Source organism: Mycteria americana, chromosome Z (genome assembly GCF_035582795.1).
Source record: "Mycteria americana isolate JAX WOST 10 ecotype Jacksonville Zoo and Gardens chromosome Z, USCA_MyAme_1.0, whole genome shotgun sequence".
NCBI classification, from domain to species: Eukaryota; Metazoa; Chordata; class Aves; order Ciconiiformes; family Ciconiidae; genus Mycteria; species Mycteria americana.
In genome coordinates this window covers 73748494-73769636 of record NC_134396.1, presented here as the reverse complement: position 1 = coordinate 73769636, position 21143 = coordinate 73748494, and the positions used below count along the sequence as shown (strand labels likewise).

General features: G+C 37.4%; 1 protein-coding gene across 2 annotated transcripts in view; it reads left to right on the top strand.

Moving 5' to 3' along the window:
- EDIL3 (EGF like repeats and discoidin domains 3) overlaps positions 1–21143 on the top strand; it is a 262102-nt gene that overhangs the window by 84550 nt on the left and 156409 nt on the right. The window contains exon 3 of one of the 2 annotated variants that reach the window (XM_075527315.1): positions 19640–19669. The exons of the other annotated variant lie outside the window; for it this stretch is intronic. Within the exon in view, the coding sequence (XP_075383430.1) occupies positions 19640–19669 (30 nt within the window). The remainder of the gene's footprint in view (positions 1–19639; positions 19670–21143) is intronic. 2 annotated transcript variants of the gene reach the window in all.

Here is a 21143-nt window from a genome sequence, read left to right as displayed (position 1 = left end):
TTTGTCTCTGAAACTAGAAAGGGTGAGGTAGAATTCAAGCTACATGATTTGGTGAAGCCACACTCCAGCTTCCATGGTATTTATGATGCTATTCAGCTTATGTGTCACTTCATGCATAAGTGATGCAAATATGCATAGTTCCACTCTTCTGATATATGCTTTCGACAAATATCTAATTCAAATATGCATGAATACATGTGAGGTTTTAATGTTTTTTCAAATGGATGGGTACAAGACATGCATATATAATCTACTTTGTTTATCTGTCCATATGCATAAAACTCTGATATCCTACACTTATTCTCTCCCCCTTTCCTAAGAGACTGACAGGGGTGGTCACAATAGCCTGGAATATTTAGGTTTGCCATACAAGCATTTTCTACATAGAGAATGGGATACAAGTGCTCAGACTTCAAATCCTCATGGAGATGCTTCAAATACCGCGTTTCAATTCATATATACCTCCTTCTTGCCCTCCCTCTCTACATCAGTGCATCCACACAAACATACAGTGTTGCGGAAAGATGTGTAGCTGTCATCTGGGTAATGCATTTGTTACTCCTTTTACCCGCCAAAAAGAAGATGGAAAGAAGTACGGGTTGCAGCTATTTGTCCCATGTAACATCCCTCACTCAGGAAGAGGTGTTGGGAGCAGTGCTCATGTGCATGGATTCAGAGCTGCTATTTCAGAGGGAAAGTCCAAGATATCTGTAAATGCCAGAGTCCTTTCTCTAAATCCCAGCCAGTATGTTTTATAGTTCCTCATGGCTTTGAACAGCAATAACTGTTTGGCTTCTGTTGACTATGTTTGCTCAACTGGTCTTTCTAGCTGCAGGTGTAGGAAAAACTAGAGAGGAAGAAATAGCTGCTGCTGTGGTAACTGCCTTAAAGTTAATTTTCCTTCTAAACATACTTAACAGTTTTCATGGAGTCTGGTGCCTTTTATGGTGTAAACAGAAACAGGACAGAAGTAAAGTTTCTCTTGTCCATGTAGGTATCTGTGTATCTAAGTGGAGTGATGCCCATGTTGTGCGAAGTCCTTCACTCTTCAAGTTTAAATCTGGAAGAAAAAGAGTTGGCAGCACAAGGCAGGCAAAGCACTAGCCAGAATTGTATTGATTCTGCTAAATAAGGAGAATCTATGACAAATCAATAAGTCAGGTACTGCTATAGTATCTTAGAGATTTGCTGGTTTCTTCAGTGTATCAGAGGAGGCCTGAATTTTAACCTAAGTTGTAACGCTGCCAATTCAGTTAGCTGTTAGAGGTCTGCCAAGGTGTTTGCATCCAGTTAGAAGCCAGTTCATGCAAAGTATATTTTTCAAACACAAAGGAATTTTTTTTTTTTCAGATGCATTATGAGTCATTTCTGGTAGGTATTTATTAAGCCTTTTGAAGTACGAGCAATGGGAAACATGTTGAAAGAGTTATTAGAGACTATTAACAGAGAAAGATGTAGAAATGGTTTGTTGTGGAAAAAGAATCAAGGCGGTATAATGCAACGCGTGTGAAAGATGAACAAATAATGCAATAGAATGCCAAGTTTTGAAGATTATGTCTATATTCAAACTGTGAATTCTTTCTTCTTCCTTTTTTTTTTTCCTTTTGTCTTTTAATTGACTTCTGTGTTTGTAATGCTAACCTTTAGGAACATTTACTGACAAAGACCTGATCTCATTTCAAACCTAGTCTGGAAGCCACTACAGCTTCAAATGCATATTTAAGGCTAAATGAATTGGCTATGAATCAACAATTAATGTTCTTTATAAAACAACAACAAAAAAAAAAACCCAAAGCAAGGCAAAAAAATGATGGTAGTCCCCAAACTGTCAGATATGTTGTAGCCAAAGCCATCAATGGGGAAAAATATGAGCAAGGTATGTTCTCATTCTCCTTTCTTTCTCTGGTCTGGGGAGTTGTGGGAGAGGTTCAATCCAACCATATGAAGAAGGTGTTGCTGTGGGATCTCAGTCAAAGAGAGCACTGCTTATCCAGTGAGAGAAAGGGGAGGGTGTGGAGGCTGGGATTACCCAAAGCAACTGATTCTCAGATGTTAGGATACTTAAAAGAATCCTTCATGCAAATGTTTCTTAGCTTCAAGTTTGATTTCACCAGGAAGAAGGGGCATGCACATGTTCAGTTGTGCTGTTTCAGAAGTTTATTCTGTGAAAATACCTACATTCCTTGCTGTAACTCATAAAGGATTAAAGCTGTAAGCAAAATTAGACTATGATGTTAGCTACTGAACTGGTGTTGTGGCCTCTGGCAGCTTGACACATTGTCCCGTGTCCTGAGAAATGACAGAATAGGGACACTGCCTGTGAGGTTGCACTGGGGAGGCCAGAGAAAATATCTGCAAAGTTGTTCAGTTGCAACGTCCAAATGCCGCTTCCTGTTGAGTGTTTTGCTGTGTGGGTGTCACCAAGGCTTTTCACCAAGATGTGGTGAACAGTCATGTGCTTTGACAGTATGTCAGATGGACAAAGAGAAAGACGTGGTGATCCCAGAAACAGCATGCCATGAGATGCAATGGATGGTAACTGCCAAGAAAAGGCGTAGCTGAGGAAAGGGTAATACATTATTAGAAATGTACCAGAACAGGAGAACTGAGATCTTTTATGTCCAGTTCTTCTCCAACGTGATAGTAACATATGCATTCATTAAAAAATGCTTATTTCCTCGTTTATTTGCCAGTTGCAGTGACTAGAGGTTTAGGAACAGTGAAGAGCTCAGTTCCAAGATGTTTATGCACAAACCAACAAGTTGCATTTAATTAAGGTGAAAATTAGATTCTCAGTGTGAACCTACAGTAAGTACAGACATCAGTATTTTGCGGCTCAGTGAAATAAACTTGTCTAAGTATTAATGTTTTTTAAAAGGCATCATAAAACCGAAACCACACCATTTTCAGATATTCAAACCCACTTTTTGTGTTTATTTCTGCAGACAAAAACCCTATTCTCAGGGTAGATTAGTCCTTCCACTACATTAACCAGCTTGCTGCTGTTGGGACAGTATGAACTAATAACATTCTTACTGTGGCAAAGAGAGTTATCATCATTAGTGGGGATTCTTAGCTACCTAGAGCAAAGTTCCTGAGAAGTTGTTGGAGCCCTGTGCTGTCACAAGATCTGCGTATGCACAGGCAGTGGTAGGACCAAGGCTTGTAACAGAACCATGATTGTGAATCAAGCCTTAAAACCCTGAGAAACAAGTAAGAAAAATATTTTTTAACAGCTAAACCCCAGTGTATTGGATTACTATTATCTAGAAATATAAAAACCGTATCCAGTTCTGAATATGGCAAAGTAAATTTGAATTGGCATTAGATTAAGCAAAAGGCATTCTTGAAGATGTCTTCTTGGGTTTCTCCATGTGTAAGTAAGGTGGGGGCAATAAGGGTGTGAAATAATACGAAGACAGAGACATGTGAACGTATTTAAGTACAAATGTACTCTTGTTGAAAGAGAGAGAGAGGTATGTCTTGATTAAAAATTCTTATTACTTTCCTCTCCTTCTTAGGCACGTCAACTTTTTAATCATCAGTTATATTATTCATTATGAACAGTCTAATGAGGCCAGAATTTGGTCCTGTAAGATTAATTTTTGCAGATAGGAAAACTGCGTTGTCAGTGTCATTTGATTTATTCAAAAATATGACTGAATGGGCTATCATTTATAAGGGGAACTATAATGGTCATAAAAAGAAAATATTTAATTTCAGCTTCTGCTTTTCCTGGCATGAAATAAGAAACATCTGCAGGAGTCATTAGCTCATAGCTGAACAATACATTAGCCTAAGTCAGCAACAAAAGTAAGCAGTGGATTAACTTTGTCCTCACTAGTGGTGTCATTGGGATCAGTCTTAGTTATATTAAAACAACAGACGCTGACCAATGTAGTGTAAACAAAGTAATTAGATTTATCAATCTGAATTGAAGTTGTGGATACTTCCAAAACATCAGTATGTTCATCACTTGCCCTCTCAGGATGGAAGAAGGGACCTGAGCACTTTCAAAGAATCAGTAATCCAAAATTAAATAGATTAATTGTGTTTCAAGTATTACAACTGAATATATGAATTCAAAGACCATGAAATAAAAAGTTCCCTAAAATAAGGAATGCGAATATTAAACTAGCAGCCTATGAATCTTGATACCATTTAGAATTGGGATGTGTTAAGCATTTCTTTCATGCATCTTACAGTTAAATACAGAAAGAATTAAATTACACAGTTCTTGTATGGCCTTGCTGAAGTCAAACTGATAGCAATACTTTTAGAGAAATATCCGACCCTTGTTTAGGAAAAGAAATATTAAAACTACAATAATCTGGTTAATCAGAATTGAATTAAATGGCATACTTTTAATATAATTAAATTTCCCATGAATTTAGTTTCATACTCTGTCTGTAACAAACAGTATTGTATCTGTGTTTCTCATGAGCTGGTGTTCATTCAGAAGTGATCCATAGTAGCTCCACTCTTCTTTGACTTGGCAGCCCTAAATCACAGCCCTGTTTGTTGCCTACCGTTTGCCTTTCTTTGCAAATTTTCTTGTCTGCTTCAGCTCTGTAGAGCTGATTGTCCTGTGAGACATGTGATGTTACCGAATGCCTTTGGCTGGCCCAAGAAGAAAGCTACATTTTCTGTGCTGAAGTCGCTTAGCTTGGTGGGACAGGTCTTCCTGGAACCTGAGAAACCTACTGGTTGAGTGGGAGAGGAGATGGGACTTGCGGGTGCAACTTAACAAATCTAGTTTGTTTGTACCTTTATAGTCTTCACTACTGTATTTGGATAGGAATGAGGCAATTTAGCTTTATAAACACAGAGTTTTTTTCATGTCTTCACCCAGCGTGTGGTACATGAAACACAGTGGCAACAGTCTGTCTGGTGAGAATTAGAGCAGCAAAGAGAATGTGATTAATAGAAAACCAGAGTGCAGTACAGTGAAACATAACAGCAATGGCCTACCTGGTGAGAACAAAGTGATGAAGGGAGCCTGATTAAAAGGAATCAAAACGGCCTAGAGCAAAGCAGCTGAGTAGTAGCACAAGAGAAGGGGAGGGAACTGATTCCACAGTTCAAGTGAAACTTCAGGAAAATTAAGTTTTGCTGATTAGGAAGTGATGTGTAATCTGTAGGATTATGTCATCTGTAGGACTACACATTTCTACTGTTTGGGAATACAGAAAGTATTGAAGAGCCTGGAGAAGGGTCCTCAAACCCTTTGTCAGGGCAAAATGGTGACAGAGGAGCTGAGAATACAGGTGTCACGCTTCAGGGAAAGCAGAAAAAAATGCTCAGTTTATGGGATTGTATGGTAAACAAAATCACGCAATGCTATTTGTGTAACTAAACTTACAAAAGAAACAGTGCATTTAGTAACTGATGATTTGAGCATTTTCCAAAGAACTGAAGCACATTCATAGTACTTTTTAAGTTTGGTTTTTTTTTTAAGTATATGTGCACTATAAAATTTTTAGCAAGTATTCAGGGTCCATTATTCACAAGCATGCAACTTGAATAGAATTGGGCTTCTGATTGGCTATGAGGATTCATCAACATTAGAACCAGAACAGACCATTAGGAAATACAGTATGACCTCCTGTAAACCACGGTGTATCATCACACCCAAAGACTGCTGCATGAAGTCCAAAGAGTCAGACTAAAGCTTTGCATTTCTCAAGAATGTGATATACACAGAAAGAAAAGGGGATTTAGGAGTGTGGAATTTGATGAGGTGAGAGAAGCCCAGCTGATCTAGTTGGCAGTCTCTGCTATAAAAGTAGCTGGAAAATGCCATTGTTTTGATTATGCATCTTTCAGGGTAATTTTTTTTCCTGACCATTTACGTGACTACCACTGTGGCGCAACGTACAGTTACCCCTTTATCTAGAAACATCACCTCATGCGTTGAGGTGAATGTCTCCAATTTACTGAACTTTGTTATCTTTGTCAGCACAATGTGTTTAAAAAGAAAACAAAAAGCTTTTCAGCATCAGATTTATTTTCTATATGTAAATAGTGCTCAGGTGCTTCTCTGTTTATGTTTCCATCACCTGAGTAACAGAACTCTCTCACCCTTATTTCTGATTATTTCTAGTGTTTCTTGTTCTGGTCACATTTCTGAGGTGTTAATTTTCTCTTTCTTTGGTATTTTCAAGTCTTTGCTGAAATGTAGACACAAGAACTGGATACCTTAATTGAAATCTGTTTTAGCAGTGTTATAAGAAGCAGCAAACTAATTTTATGGATTTTTTTAAGATTTGTTATGTCTCTATGTCCAGGAATCTCATTTACTGTAATATTTACTCCTAATATTAAAAAGGAGTGGGTGAGACGATGGAAAATGGACTGTATGACACACAGCAAAATAATTATTTGATCAGTGGGTAAATATAGGCTGCTGATGAGAAAGCCATGGAGCAATAAAAGATATTAATGTGGCATACAGTCATACAGCAGAATCATTGTCATGTAGGCAACTGGATGTTGCAAGCTGTACGTAGGACCGTGCAGAGTACAGTATCAACAGTGGTCCCAACTTGAAAGAGGAGGAGAGTGCGGGTGTGTGCATTCGAACAAAGTGTAAGGTTGTGTAATTCAATGCGATGAGCACCCAGAGAGAAGCTGAATATAGAAATAAAGTTTCCCATAAATATTCCAGTAGTAATGTTGATGAATGAAAGGATGAGCAGTGTGAAACCCCATAGTATTTTGAAATACACCAGAACGGATCGGCAGCTTAGTGCCAGGGATAAACTGAGGGTGCTGCTTTTACCCCAGACAACTACAGTAGTTATTTAAAAACAAATATTAGTACAGGCTATTATCCAATATAGTGTGCCCTGAACAAAACTGGACGGAAAATGATAAGTTCTTCTGGATTGTTCTGACCATCTTCAACACATTTTTGGAAGGTGCTCCTGAACATCGACTCTTTGTGGGTCCAGATGTATCCTTGGTTAACATAACACCAGGTACAAGTGGCATTATGGCGATGGCATTCTTACTGAAAAGATAAAGGAAAAAGCAACCTATGATAGTGATATGAGGTGATGGCAACATGTAAATATAATTTTATTGCAGAGCAGCAGCAGCAAACAGGCTCATCCTTGCAAGAGGTGATGCAGACCACAGGACATGTATGCGATATCCTTTTGAAAGGCTTACGAGAACCTTGTTCACTCTCCGATTTGGCATAGGAGAGCTGGAAAGAAGTTTGATATATGAACAACCTAAAGAATTAGTGTCACTAGCATCATAGGTTGGAAACAAATCCCCAAACCACAGTAGTAATCCAAATTATTTGGGACACTTATAAGTGGAATATCGTACTTGAAGATGTACACAGTTTATATCCAGTAAAAAAATCTAATTGATTTGCAAGATTTCCACCAGGAATTTTTTTGAAAAGTAATTTTGACTTTTAGTTGAAAAAAAAAAACCAGCATCCCTCTTGTCACTATGCAGTGCAGAACAAACAAGACAGAAAACAGACAAGAAGTACCCTTTAAAGACTTCAAGGTGACTAACAAAGGCAAAAGGACTTTTAGAAGATGAAGGAGAGGGAACATGGACAGAAAATGTTTTGGTTTGCTTGTTTTCAGTTTACTGGTTCAATTTTTATGGATAACAGGGATTTACCATTAACTTCTTTAATCCTTAATGTTATTAGGAAACAAACAACGTCTGCCATTCCTTAGTTTTTACCAAGTCCCTCAGTCCACCAAAGTGACTGTCACTTTTTAAGTTGCTTAATAAATCGGGTATAAGACTACCTGAAGGAAAAGAAAGCTCATTAAACTGAGCTGTCCTCTCCCCTGAGGAGCACAGAAGCTTCTGCCAGTATAAAAAAAGAAAAAAAACCCCTCTCCTGTGACCTGATTGACCACCTTGATGCACAGTAGCCAACCACGGACCTGCAACTACTGACCTTCCCCAGACTTGTGAGGCCGCGCGTGGACTGAAGGCTGAAGATTTTTGCACAATAATATGTTTTGGAAAACAGCTAGAACCTCATTAAGCTTCTCACTCACTGAGGTGTGCGTTTGTTGTGGCAAAATGGTAGCAAAATTTACATGATCACTTTCTGCTGGGAAAGCTTGACCTAGTTACAGCGGAATTAATTATCCTGGAAGTGTAAACTTGGATTTTGTCCTGGCTGGACAAAACTCCAGTGATTTCGGTGAAGATTCTATCTGCATCATATAGGTCTGAATTGTCCCTTAGTGGTGTGAGGGGCCATTTAAAAAATTCTCAAACTGCAAGATAGTACAGTAAAAGAAGAACAGCCGGTGGAAGGTAATATAAATGTGTATTTGATTGATTTATTCCAGGTCACCAGCAGACAATAAATTCAGTCAGTCACTTTTACATTTATAAAGTGGATCTCATGTAAAGACCTTTGTGTGGTGCAAAGAATCGATAAGAAGATACATAAGTGAAGGAAATTCAGTCAGATATTGGCCGTTTCGCTTTAGTCATTGACTGCAGATAGCAATCGGACATTTTGCTCTATCAGCCTATAGCAGGAGGGCATGTATGTGTGTATATATGTGCGTGTGTATTTTTTTTACATTTATAGTGTGTCATTTTGTCCTTTTAATGCAGAGTCATGGCTAAAATTCACTAGGTCAAAACGTGGAATATTTATGAAGTAGAAGAATTTACTCACCAGATGAATATTTCATGACTACTATTTTTTATGTCTATTTCTTGAATATATCTTGTATTTAGTCATAATAATCTTTGATGTAGACAGCTCTTGCAGAATGCTGTACATAGTAATTAACATAGACTTTAAAATACATGTTTTAATTTAAAATTTAATATTCTAGTGAATTTCCTTAAGGGGATTATTTTCTGTTCAGTGAAGTCATCATAAAATTCCCAGTGAAAAAAAGGTTTTGGAGGGGAAAAAATTAATTTTGTTTGACAAAATATTGTGGGATTAATGTTTGTCTTTTAGTTAAGCCAGTGGAGTTATTTCAAGTTTATTTTGTTATTAGATAGTGGTATTAGATACTATTTCGTGTTAATGTTAATAATGCTGTATAAAGTTGAGCAATTGAAAATGCAATAAAACTGCATCTGTTAGCATTGTAGGCATGTAGATTGCCCATCTTTAAACCTGAACTTTTTTTTGCATGAATATTAACTGGAAAATGCCATGGGGGCTGTGCAAATTATTCATGAATGTGAGTTAAATTCAAAAGGAATTTTTTTACTTTAAAAACTAACACATATATCTTTGACCTAAAAACTAACAGAAAAAGGTTTCACCTAAAAACTTGGGAAAATATTCATGAAAATACATTAATTAATTTAATTTTTATTTTTGTGAGACAATGTTTATTGATGTCTAATTTTGAACTTTTTAAAAAATATTCCAAGTTTTTAAAAATTGTTGGGTTTTTATTTTGTCTCTTAAAAGGGTTGAAATTAAGATAAGGTATTTCTGAAATTAAGATAAGGTATTTCACTGCAAGCATGAAAGTTTTAGGTTGACCCAAATATAAAGTTTTTCACTACCATTAGGCAGGGAAAAAAAAAAACCCAACAAAACATTATTCTTCAGGTTCTGTCTTGAAGAAAGGGATTAATGATGGAGAAGACAAGCTAGTAATTTCTTTCTCCTTAGTGCACTTAACTGTAATGAAAATCAGTTGTGTTCCAGTCAAGGTTTTCTCAGTAGTTCCTCTGAGTTAAGTATGTGAGTATCTGCCTGTCATTTTCCCAGATCTCCAGAAACATACACTTAGACCACTTAAATGTATTTACCTTGAACATTAGAGATGAAGGCTCTGGAAGCAGTAGGGATTTTTCAATCGCTGTCGTTGTAATGAGTCCTTTAAATGTAATGTATTTCAATAATGATAGTATGACAGTCAACATGTCATAAAATGCATGTTAGATCGCTATGTAAAGAGATTGAAAGGTGGCAAATGCTTAAAGGAAAAAAGATGAGTAACTGTAGAAGCATATTTTTTTTCTGTCCCGTTGCACAACCCTTCTGTTCATTGTTCTTTAAACACGATGCGATTCACAGAACCGCAGCAGGGTTGAGGTGCGAAGGGACCTCTGGAGGTCCTCTGGTCTAACCGCCCCTGCTCAAACAGGGCCACCTACAGCTGGTCGCCCAGGACCATGTCAAGATGGCTTCTGGATATCTCCAAGAAGGGAGACTCCACAGCCTCTGTGGTCCTGTAAGAAAAATATAAAAATCTCACATATTGTCCAGCATCTGGAATCCAGAATGATGATCACTTAGACAGCCCAAACAGAAGTGCCACATCAGCAGATGAGACGTAAGATTATGGGTCTTGTACTCAATGGTTCAGAGCACCATACAGCTTTCTCTGTGTATCCTGCATTTTGTATACCTTTTTACGAGGAACACAAGGCATTACTGAATCCAGAAGCAAGGATCGAAGTATTGATTTACATTATTCTGACCTGAACTGACAAAGTAAACAGCATTCACAACATCTCAAGTGCCGAGAAGAACAGATTAAATGAATAGTAATCCTTGTTTTTTTGTGATGGGCTCCAACAGTGTGCAGTAGAGATGGGAGTGTGTAGAAGTGCTCTAGACTCCATCAAACATCAGTTGGAAGGGGGTAACACAAGGAGAGGTTTTGCCATCTGTTTGCAGCATGGAAGAGGGAAAATCAAAAGGAATGAAGGACAGATTTTTAACACAGCTCGCCAGAGCCTCACTGCTCTTACTTCTCATGGCGGGAGGTGCTGGTTGGAACGGCTTTTGAAATGCAGCCGCTGGTGCGGGTGCTAAGCATCCTCTGAAAATGCAGAACTCTGTTTCTGATGGAAGGTGCATGGAAAATGAATAAACCTGCTCTAAGGAACGTATGGAAAAGTAGGGGTGAGGTGGGTTTTGGAAAATCTGTATGTTCAGGATGAAAAAAATGTTAAAAAAAAAAAAAACAGCTCACAATCAATAGGGCTGACTCCTACACTAATGAGAATTAAAAGGTGTGGAGGAGCACCAGAGTGCTGACTGACGGCTGCTGTGAAAATGCTTCTTACAAGGGTGAAGTCAGAGAAGCTGATAAACTTTTGACTTCTAGTGGCATTATTCATGAAGATAAAAGAAAAATCAATGTAAATTATCTTCGCTTGTTCGTGAGAAAAAGCCCTGAGTACTCAAGTTTTAATTATTTTCTGAAAAATTAGGAATAGTATATAGATGACAAATTAAGGGGAAAAGTGTAGCATTTATGAGAAGAATAAAGAAACCTCATGCCAGGTGTATTTTTTTACCTCCTATCACTGTGTTCTCTCTTGCCTTGTTTCACTGCACATAGCAAAGCCATGTTAGTGTCAGTAAGAAAGAAAAACATCTTTACAGTTACATGTAAGCATGTTTCTCTTTTGGCATTTCTGTTCGTTGAAATACAGTTGTCAGCAAAGAACTTGGCGTGCTCAGTAAAACCAGTCTAGGGCACAGTAATTTGTTCAAACTGCCCCAGGTTTAAAGTAAGCTTCTTTGTCACTCCTATTTTAGGGTGGAACAATGTGCTAGGTTTGAAAAAGTCCAGTTTCAATATGGCCTCTGCAGATATCCTTAGATAAATCAATATTTTCTGAGTCATTGTCGATGTTTTTAACATAGACATATGGTAATAAACGCTTTGAGATCTAGATGAGGGCAGTGTTTTATTGAAGCTGGACATTATTGACACTGTTTTGCCACAGTCTACATCATATATATTTCTCAACATATATTTTTCAGTATTAAACAATAATGGATTCAAATATATTTAGGTATTTATTCCGGTTGTACTGAAGTTAAATATAAAGCCAGTATTAGCTACAAAGTACAAATAGCTACAAATAGGATCTCCTTTTGTTTCTGCCCAATCAGAAAAGTTAGAAGTGAATACTGGTATGTCAATCATTCCTTAAGCAGTATGTTCCAGTCTCCAAAATTTACCTGGGCAATCAAAATATTGTTTTATTCATTTGAAAACATCTGCTTTGCCTTTCTTGCACCAGCACTCAAGTTTTCTCTTTTCTATGCCCGTATTCATGCTGCGTAGCTTTATGGTGGGGTATTTCCTGTTCCTCATTCCTGAAGTTACTCAAAAACTATTAAAAACACATACCGCACCAAAGCAATATGTCTCCCTGCATGGGACTCCTCTAACACCACATCCTTCATTTTAGCTGCCATCTGCTCCTTTGAATTCTCCTCTTGGCACATTATACAATTTACAGCTCAAATTTGCTGTGATGAAGATTGTGTTGCATGGAAATTATCTCAGTAAAGCAGTATGCCGGCCCTCAGTCATGCTGAAAAGAGGACTATAGACTTGGATTTAAAAAAAAAAAAAGTTAATTCTTCTGTAGGGCCTGTGAACTAAGCAAGGCATTTGAACTGAGAACTGTATGCCCATGGTCCTATGCAGTTTTGTTTAATATGTTGTAGAGTATTTTCTATGAAACAGTGACTACTGAATACTTTTCATTTCGTCTTAATGCAATCTAAAGGCTTTTCATGTAATGATAAAATTGTTGTCTGTTTGTTGGTTTATACAGCTTCTTTCACCAGAAAGGATGTCAGTACAATCCTTGTAACTGGCATATTAGAAAATTTGCCAAAACCAATGAAGTATTTGGGAAAGCACTGAAAATTGCAGGATACGTAGTTGTCATGAAATTTTAGGGTTTAAAAGTTGTTGGTTTTTCCTGTGTATTTATTGAACTTCCTAGTGTGTGTTTCGGGGACGCAAGCTGGTCCATCTCAACATAGTTTGCTGGCAGCAGACTGGCTGGTTGAGGTTAGTCTGGTGTAAGAAATGACACAATACTATCATAGAAAGTTCATGCGTTAAAGTTGATATCTGGTGTTACAGGACCATGTAGAGTTGGGGTTTATTTGTCTTAATTGCTATTTTCTGCTCTGTTTTGAGCATTGTTTATTGTCTTTTGAGTCCTTCCTCATTCTATTGCATGTTGGATATTGGGTATTGTCAAGTAGTATGGTAGTAATTCTACCTTCTTATTTCTGGTGGAAGATATGGTGATGCTCAGACCCTGGTCAACCTTGACTTATCTCAGCCCCACCTTATTTCAGCCTGAATTTTTGTACCTTTGAGAAAGCCTTGCTCTCCTCCCTTGCATAGAGAGCAAGTGCCAGGAGTTTCCCAGCTTTGAGTAAACTGTTCTCAAAAGCAGATCAAAGCACCCTGCGGATTGAGATGCAACACATTTTCAGCCCATAATACAAAGGAATGGTATATCTGGCATGGCACCCAGGTACCTTTGACTTGGCCTGGATCAAGTACTTGGGTACATATCTGCAGTGAGGGCTAATCCAGCCTCCTGTACAAGTCCAAAACCAGACTCAAACACGCTGTGAGCATCTGAGTGGGCTTTTATTGTGGGTTGTGGGTTTTTTTTTCCCAAGAGGAAGAATATCCATAAAATAAAAATTATCATCATCATCATTATTACTCTGCAGTGTGATATATGATGTTATTTTAAAGTTCTCTATTCATGTAAGAATAGCTAGTCAAATTTCCCTTGAAACACACAAAACAACCAAGTGAAAAAGCTTAAGGCAAGTGACTGAAATATAAAAATATGAAATTGTTTGGCTTGGAAGGTGAAGCTTTCTGTGTGTAACTATGGGGGTATCCTGGATAGGCTTTCCGTCCATAAGTGTAACAGATGCTAGCAGATGCTACCTACTTAACCATAACTATATTTTATAGCCTTTTTTAGTATTTAATTTTAAGGTTATGCATTTGGATGCTGGAGACTGTTCTAGAAATTTAAAGAAGCAAAGACGACTGTACACTCTTTTACAGTCTTAGTCACTTAGTTATTTGAGTACACTTGGTTTTGTACATAAAAGTGATAAGATATTTTCTGATTACATTCTTTGCTCTTTTGGAACATGCACATCTTCTCAAAACTGCATATGGCAGCGTGTGTGTGTATGTAAAATTGTGTGATATTTCAAGTCATGACAGACTACTACTGGTTTCAGAATTGCGGCTTTACGTACTGTTGTGCCTTTGGCAGCACTTGAAACCTTGGCAAGAGCTGCAGCTGACTAAGAACTGAATAATTGTTTTAAAACCAAATCTTTTTACACTGTTTTCCTTAAGCAGAACATCCTGCCAAATACTAGGCTCAGTGGGCACTGCGTTGACTGCCTTGTTCTACAGACTTGTACATGTGAAGGCACTAACCACAAAAATCATTATCTAATCTTGTCTTCTGCAAAGTATAGAATTTCATCTAAATAAATATTTTAATTCGTATTTCAAAATGTTTCATTTTTATCATTATTTTCGTATTTCATCAGGCCCTGATGCTTAGAAAATAAAGACAACTAGCGAGAATTAATTAACCACCTCTATTGTCATTTCCAACGCTGTCATTCTAAGACACTAGTATTCTAGATTTTAATAATACCTGAAATTTTGCTCAGATACCCACTTTTTGTTAGAAATATATTTCTTGAAATAAAATAATGAGGAGAAGAAAGAGTAAGTTTTTCATACACCTTAAGTGCTTAGTGGATGTAAACCTATGCAGTGATAGGTTTCCTCTGTTATGTGCCACAGGCATTTCTTGGGTTTCTTAATTAATGACTTTGTTTTCCATTTAACATCTGTCATCGAAGCAGAGTTTTATCTGTTCATAGTGAGTCATTGCTGACATGCACTAGTGAGTTGCCTGGTGTCTTCTTGTTTAGTTTTGTTTTGTTTTTCAAGAATAGCTGGCAAACACAACTCAGCCAGCTGAAGCAGAGGAGGCACTGCTGTTCCAAGGGCCTGTGAATGGTGAAGGGTGTGCTGGTGTCCCAGTACTACAATTACAATTGACACACAGTAACTGAACAAACCCAACCTCACTGTTAAAACCTCTTACTCACACTAACAGATGTATCTTTGACCGACTGGCATAAATGGTGCATTTTCCAGGTTCATCAGGTTCATGCATCTTGAAAACAATCTGGTTTTCTTCGGGTTTGCTCCTCCTCTTTATAACTAGGGGTGACGATTATTTATATCAGTTGTTGCAGTGGCAGCCAGTTGAGTTGGTTGAGTTAGTTGTTATGAGTTGGTGAGACAGCGTTAATCATCTGAGCTGTGGCTTGGAGGTGTCTTTAGCACATTTAACCTGACAGAGTGGGACAGAGTGAGGTTGGGTGCAAGGGGGGCTTTGGTGGAAACACAGCTTGTTTCAGCTCTCTGCTTGACGATGGGTTGCCTCATCAGTCATGCCAATACTGCCCACAGGGCCATGTTGAGAACCAAAGAAGATTGAGCTAGTTTATGGAAAAATGAACTGAAGTCTGTCGAATGGGGAGCAGGTGAAGAGACAGACTTCTTAAGCACATATTTTCAATGAAACATCTGTAGTATTAAAATCACATTCTGAATGACTGATGCTGAGTTTTTGAGAAGTCAGTCAGTCAGTCATGGTAGCATGCAGGTTCTCTGGGACCCTGAGATTTGATGCTGAGGGGAATATCATTTATTTTTGACATTGCATTCAGAAAAATTTTATTTGCTCTTGGATTCTGCTCTTCACAGGTGGTTCATTTGGATAATTTTGTAGAGCTGTTGCATAGCCTTTTCCATATCTTAAGTTTATTCTTTTATATGTGAGGCTTACATTTTATTTGATTGTTAAAGACAAACATTTCACATTAATATAAAATTAACACAAGCCTTAATATAAACACAAAACTAATGTAATGTGTTATAATATATAATGTGATATAGCACACTGTAACACTGAATCTGCCTCCCTCAACTTTCCTATGCTTCAAAGTTCAGATTTTTCCCAGACCTGTCAAGGCTTCTACCTTTGTAACAGAAATAATCACAAGTGTGGCATAGGTATTCGGATACTATCCAAGGATTGCCTTCTTACATTGTCTCTCTTAAGCTAATATATGTTGGATGATACATATCCTGGTATATCCTTTCCAAATCTGCCCATGTCTTCTTGGATTTTTCTCCCCCCAATATCCTGCAGTATTATTCACCTCTAGGGAAAACATGATTAGGTTTTCCCAAATGAACATCAGATTTTCTCTAAGAAGGTAAAAACTAATGTTTGTGCTGCCATATGTCTTATTATATTTTGTCAATAATGCATTAAAACGGGAAGAAAATGTTATTGAAATTGCATTAAAGCTGCAGAGTAGTTTACAGTTTAAGATCATGCAATGCTGTTATCAGACCGTGACTTGGGGATGTCTGTGACTGTTTGGGGGGCTTTTTTGTCAAATACCTGGCTCCTCTGTGCAAGTCTCACTGCTCTGGAGTCAGAAGGAGAAAGCCAGGGTGATGGTGATCCACCACCCAGCATAGTGAGTCACCAGCTTGTGCCAGCTCAGTTGAACAAGACAATTCCAGCTTACTCCCTCTCCACCCCTCTGAAATAAGTAAAGAAAGTAAATTACAGATAATTACTATGGAGATGACTCACTGTATAAATAGCTTTTTAAAATAACTTCAAGTTTTAAATCACTGCTGATGAAAAAAAAGAAAGTGGTGTTGTGTAGGAAATTTTTGGTATGGTAATTTAGTGCATTTACTTAACGAGTGGAAAGAAGAGTGCTGACATTGCATTTGAGCTGGTATGATAAAGCAAAAATAGTGTATTCTTTGAGTATTCAATAGCTTACTGAAGGCTTTAAGCCTGGTTTATCAAGCTATGGGGGGTGAAAAAAGTCCTGGCATGTATAGCAAGAGATAAAGTTCATTTGATTTTTAAAAAAATGTTCATGAAATACAAACAAATTCATAACTGCATTTTCATATCTAATTTTAATATGCATCTTTAATTTCTGTCTAGGGTTAAGAAATACAGTATTGACAAGTAGAACTAGGTCTTCTCCATTTTACAAAAGCAGTTGTAACTAACTCTAGTCTTAGATGAGAAATGAACATAGTCTATTCCTGAAAGAGCCTAAACCAGCAATCAAGTAGTCAAAAATAATTAAATAAACAGTAAAGTAACGTTATTGACATAGCTGTCTTGGCATCTGAATGATTTATTTCAGCTGAGATTCAGCTATCCTATTTTATTTAGATGTGTACCTAAGTGGAGAGTGGTCCCACTCAAACAACCATCAGAGTAATAACAGAATTCAGTTTTGAATTGCTAATGCTGGTATTCTTCCCAATAATTAAGTTTAAGAATATTTTTCAAATAGCAGTCTCAAAAAAATTGTTACTGGAATGAATATTCTTTGTATAATTGGACAATTTTGTTTAACCAGTTTTAATGCACAGTCACTAGTACTTTTAAATATTTGTTGCTCAAGCAGCAGTTAAGATTGCAGCTAATACAGATTTGGGGCATTTGTAAAATTTAATAACAGAACTTCTAACTAACTTTCATGTTCTCTTCTGTTTCTGTAGTCATCTTCTCTGCCACTAGCACCTTGAGAAATTACAATATGCTTGATTGACTTAGATTGTAGTTTGTTTATTTACTTCTGATTCTGTTGTTCTTAAGTTTTAAATACTCAGTTTCTTTTTTGTGGAATGGGCTGTCATGTTGTTGTATCTAATTGATACATCTAATCAGATACATCTAATGATGTATCTGACTAGTTCAATTTAAAAATAATAGGGTGGTATTTTCTCTTCTTTCTTTCATTGTCTTGAAATCCTCTACTGTTATAAACACATTTTACTTAAATTCAGTAATTATACAGTAAAAGAACATGTTATTGTAAAACTTAAAAGTTTGATGTGATCTTTACATATATACACCTCAAAATGGATTAATCTAGTTTCAAAATACACATCTAGACACTGAAGGAGGAGTTACAAAAGGGAAGGGTTATCCTGTTAAATACCCTGTTTAGATCATTTTAGATTATGCATTTCGTAATGTACTGTTCTTGTAATGTAGCCTTCTTAAGTGTTTATTTGAACACCAAGCTATATAAATAAAAATCACCTATTTATCTCAGGAAACTTTAGTTAGAGACAAGACAGTTGGCTGGTGCTTCAGACAGTAATTCATTATTTTCTATTGATTGGATTTGACGGCCCCCAAAAGGACACCTTGCTAGTCTGCAATTAGAAATAACTGATGTGTCCAGTGTTGTCACATACAATTGCATATAGAATATTGTACTGAATTAACCAAGGTTTATAGCTGGTCTCAAATGCAACTGGTGTCTGTTTACAAGGTCTCTGCTATGTCTGATGAGGTTTCACTAAAAAGAGGAAAGATCTTCCTGCTCCTTTCCTAATTCTTCCCAATATAACACATGGAGTGATGTTGAAGGCAAAGAAGTCAGTTTACCAAGCATGGCACTGATCTTTGAGAAAATGTTTGAAATCTTTATCCATGCCCAGTGCAATCTCTGAAGCTGTCAGGATGGATCAATGTCTGCCATGGCTGTAGGAGCATTGTTTGTATGGAACTGATTCTGCAAGAAATCAGACAGAAGAAGCTTCCATTTCAACAGGTAGAAGAGACTCGTTAAAAGAGAAAAAATGGAAGTATAGATACCTGTGTTTAGTATCTTAAGAGGGTCTCTATATCACATTTATGGAGAGTCCTCTCAGACTTCTAGGTGTTTTTAGAGTATCCAAGTGAGAAGCACTTGATTGCTGCCTTTTCTGTCATTGAAAACTTTGTAAGACTGTGAGAAGACCATTTTTATGATGCATGTGTATATAAAACACACTGACTGCAAGGAGAGAAAGAACTAGGTCACTGATGTACTTTTAAAATACAGTTTTACTGTGAATACATCTGTTTCTTTCTTTTGAATGTACAGCTAATAGATAGCCTGCAGTCAAAGGTGCTTTCTGATGGTAACTTAAGGCAATGTAATGGTTATCTATCGCCAAAAGGGAAAGGTTCTCATATGAAGATACGGGTTTTTATTGCTTTCCTCAGACAATAAACAGCTGAATTGGAAAGTCAAACAGGCAACTGCCACCCCCCATCTTACCAGAAAAACAAAACAAAAAACAAAACCCCAAAACTGCCATTTTTGCTCCCTAACAGCTTAATTTCAGGATCATTAAATCATTACAGCCAGCACAAAGTTGGGAAGAAACTGAAGGGAATGAAAGGGCTGGAGGACGGAGAGATGGGGAAAAAGATGTGGACTGTGCCTCTCATTAACTGCTAACCAGCAGCTGGCTTAGCTGTGTCATCAGACAACAGTCTTCATTAGCTAACCAGATAACTGATTCCTGCGGTCGATTTTTTAGAAGGCTTTACCTAAAGAGCAGCAGCAACTAGCTCTGGCAGTGAATTTGACTGCAGAGAAGTTAACTGAAACTCTTCTGTTTAGCATTGCTATTACAGTGCTAAGCCTATCCTACTAGCTAAATTAGAGGGAAAGGTTAAGAGTGTAATGTTATGAATGTAAGCTAAGATCTTAACTTATTTTAGCTTAGTTCTTCACTAAGATGAAACATCTGTTACTAAAGTTGATCAAACTATTTAGAATAAAGATTTTTTTTTTCATGATGCTTTGTTGTTTGTATATTAAGAAAATGTAATTAATATAACAATTAGCACTATTTGGATTTCTTCATCTCTCTTTTTCTCTCTCTCCCTTCCCCTTCCATTTCCTCTCCCCCCCCCCCCCCCCTTCCTTTTTGCACAGCCTCAGTTGAAGAGGAACCAACTTCAGCAGGTATGAATAATTTATAATTACACCTGCCTCATGGTAATGACTCCTTGACAGCTACCTTTTTTTCTATATAATTTTAACCAGGGTTATCTTGTGCATAACACATGCTAAATAGCCATATCAATGTTGGGTTCTTTTCTTTTCTGTCTGATCCCCTTCCTTTCATCATTTTTACCCTCAATTTGGAGTCAGTAGGAGATATACTCCTCCAGTAGTGGTTCAAAATCTTCCCTGCCATAGTTCCTTCCTTTTTGCTTCTTCCTTGCTTAAGCTGGTGCATCGGGCTTCACACAACAAACCAGGTCAAAAGCAATCAGGAGTTCAAAAAAATCAGTGTTTGTGCTACTTTTTTATCTTTATGCTGGTGAAGCTCAATCGTCTGTGTGACCCCCAGAACTGGCATCCTTAAAGACAGTGAAGCCTGGGAATGAGCAGTGAAGGAAGGGAAGGACAGCGGGTGCAGAAGCATCCTGCTCAAAGAAGACATTCTGATAACTATGGCCTGGATATCTGCTCAGTGAACTTTTATTTCCATTGACAGGCTGCCAAGTAGTGAGAACGGTTAACAACACAGTCATAAAAATTAGTTTAGGAGCTCCCCAAGAGACACAAGCACGTAGTGTTTATTCTGTTGCAAAGATTAAGTATTTCTAATTAATTGGCAATCCATTAGCTTGGGAGTATTTAAAGAAAAAGAAGACGATGTACCAAAGAAGAATGCCACTAAACAGCTTAATATATTTGAAATGGCATTGAGTTATATAAACTCAGTGAGCTAAAACACCAGATGAATAGGGAGTCACTTTATAGTGGCTTGTTAAAAGAAGTAAAGGTCTCCAGAGGACCACAGGAGAAAAGGTAAGGAAAGTGAATGAAGAAAGGAAGATGGCAAGGAAGGATTGAGCACTGTTTACAACACTAACCTACAACTTGGGAGCAATATAAGTAATTAGGGTACGGTGGAGAATAATAAATGAAAGGACGGAGAACAAAGCCAAGAGTAGAATGTGAGAGAGGGAGAATAGTTAAGACTAGCACTGAATAGAGAAAGAAGCGAAAGGGAGCTTTTAACATGAAGATAGTAGTGGAATGCAAAGAAAGCATGACTGAGATGAGAAAAAACACTGCAAAACAGAGAAAGGAAGAGTTTGGGAAAGAACTGTAGAGTACTAACACGCCCCTGAGGAGTATATATTATAATTATTAAGTATCAGCCTTCAACTATCCCTTTCTTGAGAGATCTGTCAGTCTTGAAATTTTCATGGAAAATATCTTAATAGGAACCCGTTGCAGCTGCTCAATAGAAGTGTCAGTTACAAAAGGGCATTTTTTTTACATAGAAAATAAAAAAAGTACCCTTTTTTCCCTTTATGGAATTGGTTTAAGTACGCACATTTTGTAGAGGTGGAGTTTAGAGGCATATATGAATATGCTGTGGTGACGTTCAAGACAATCTTGCTATGGCTGTGCATTGTAA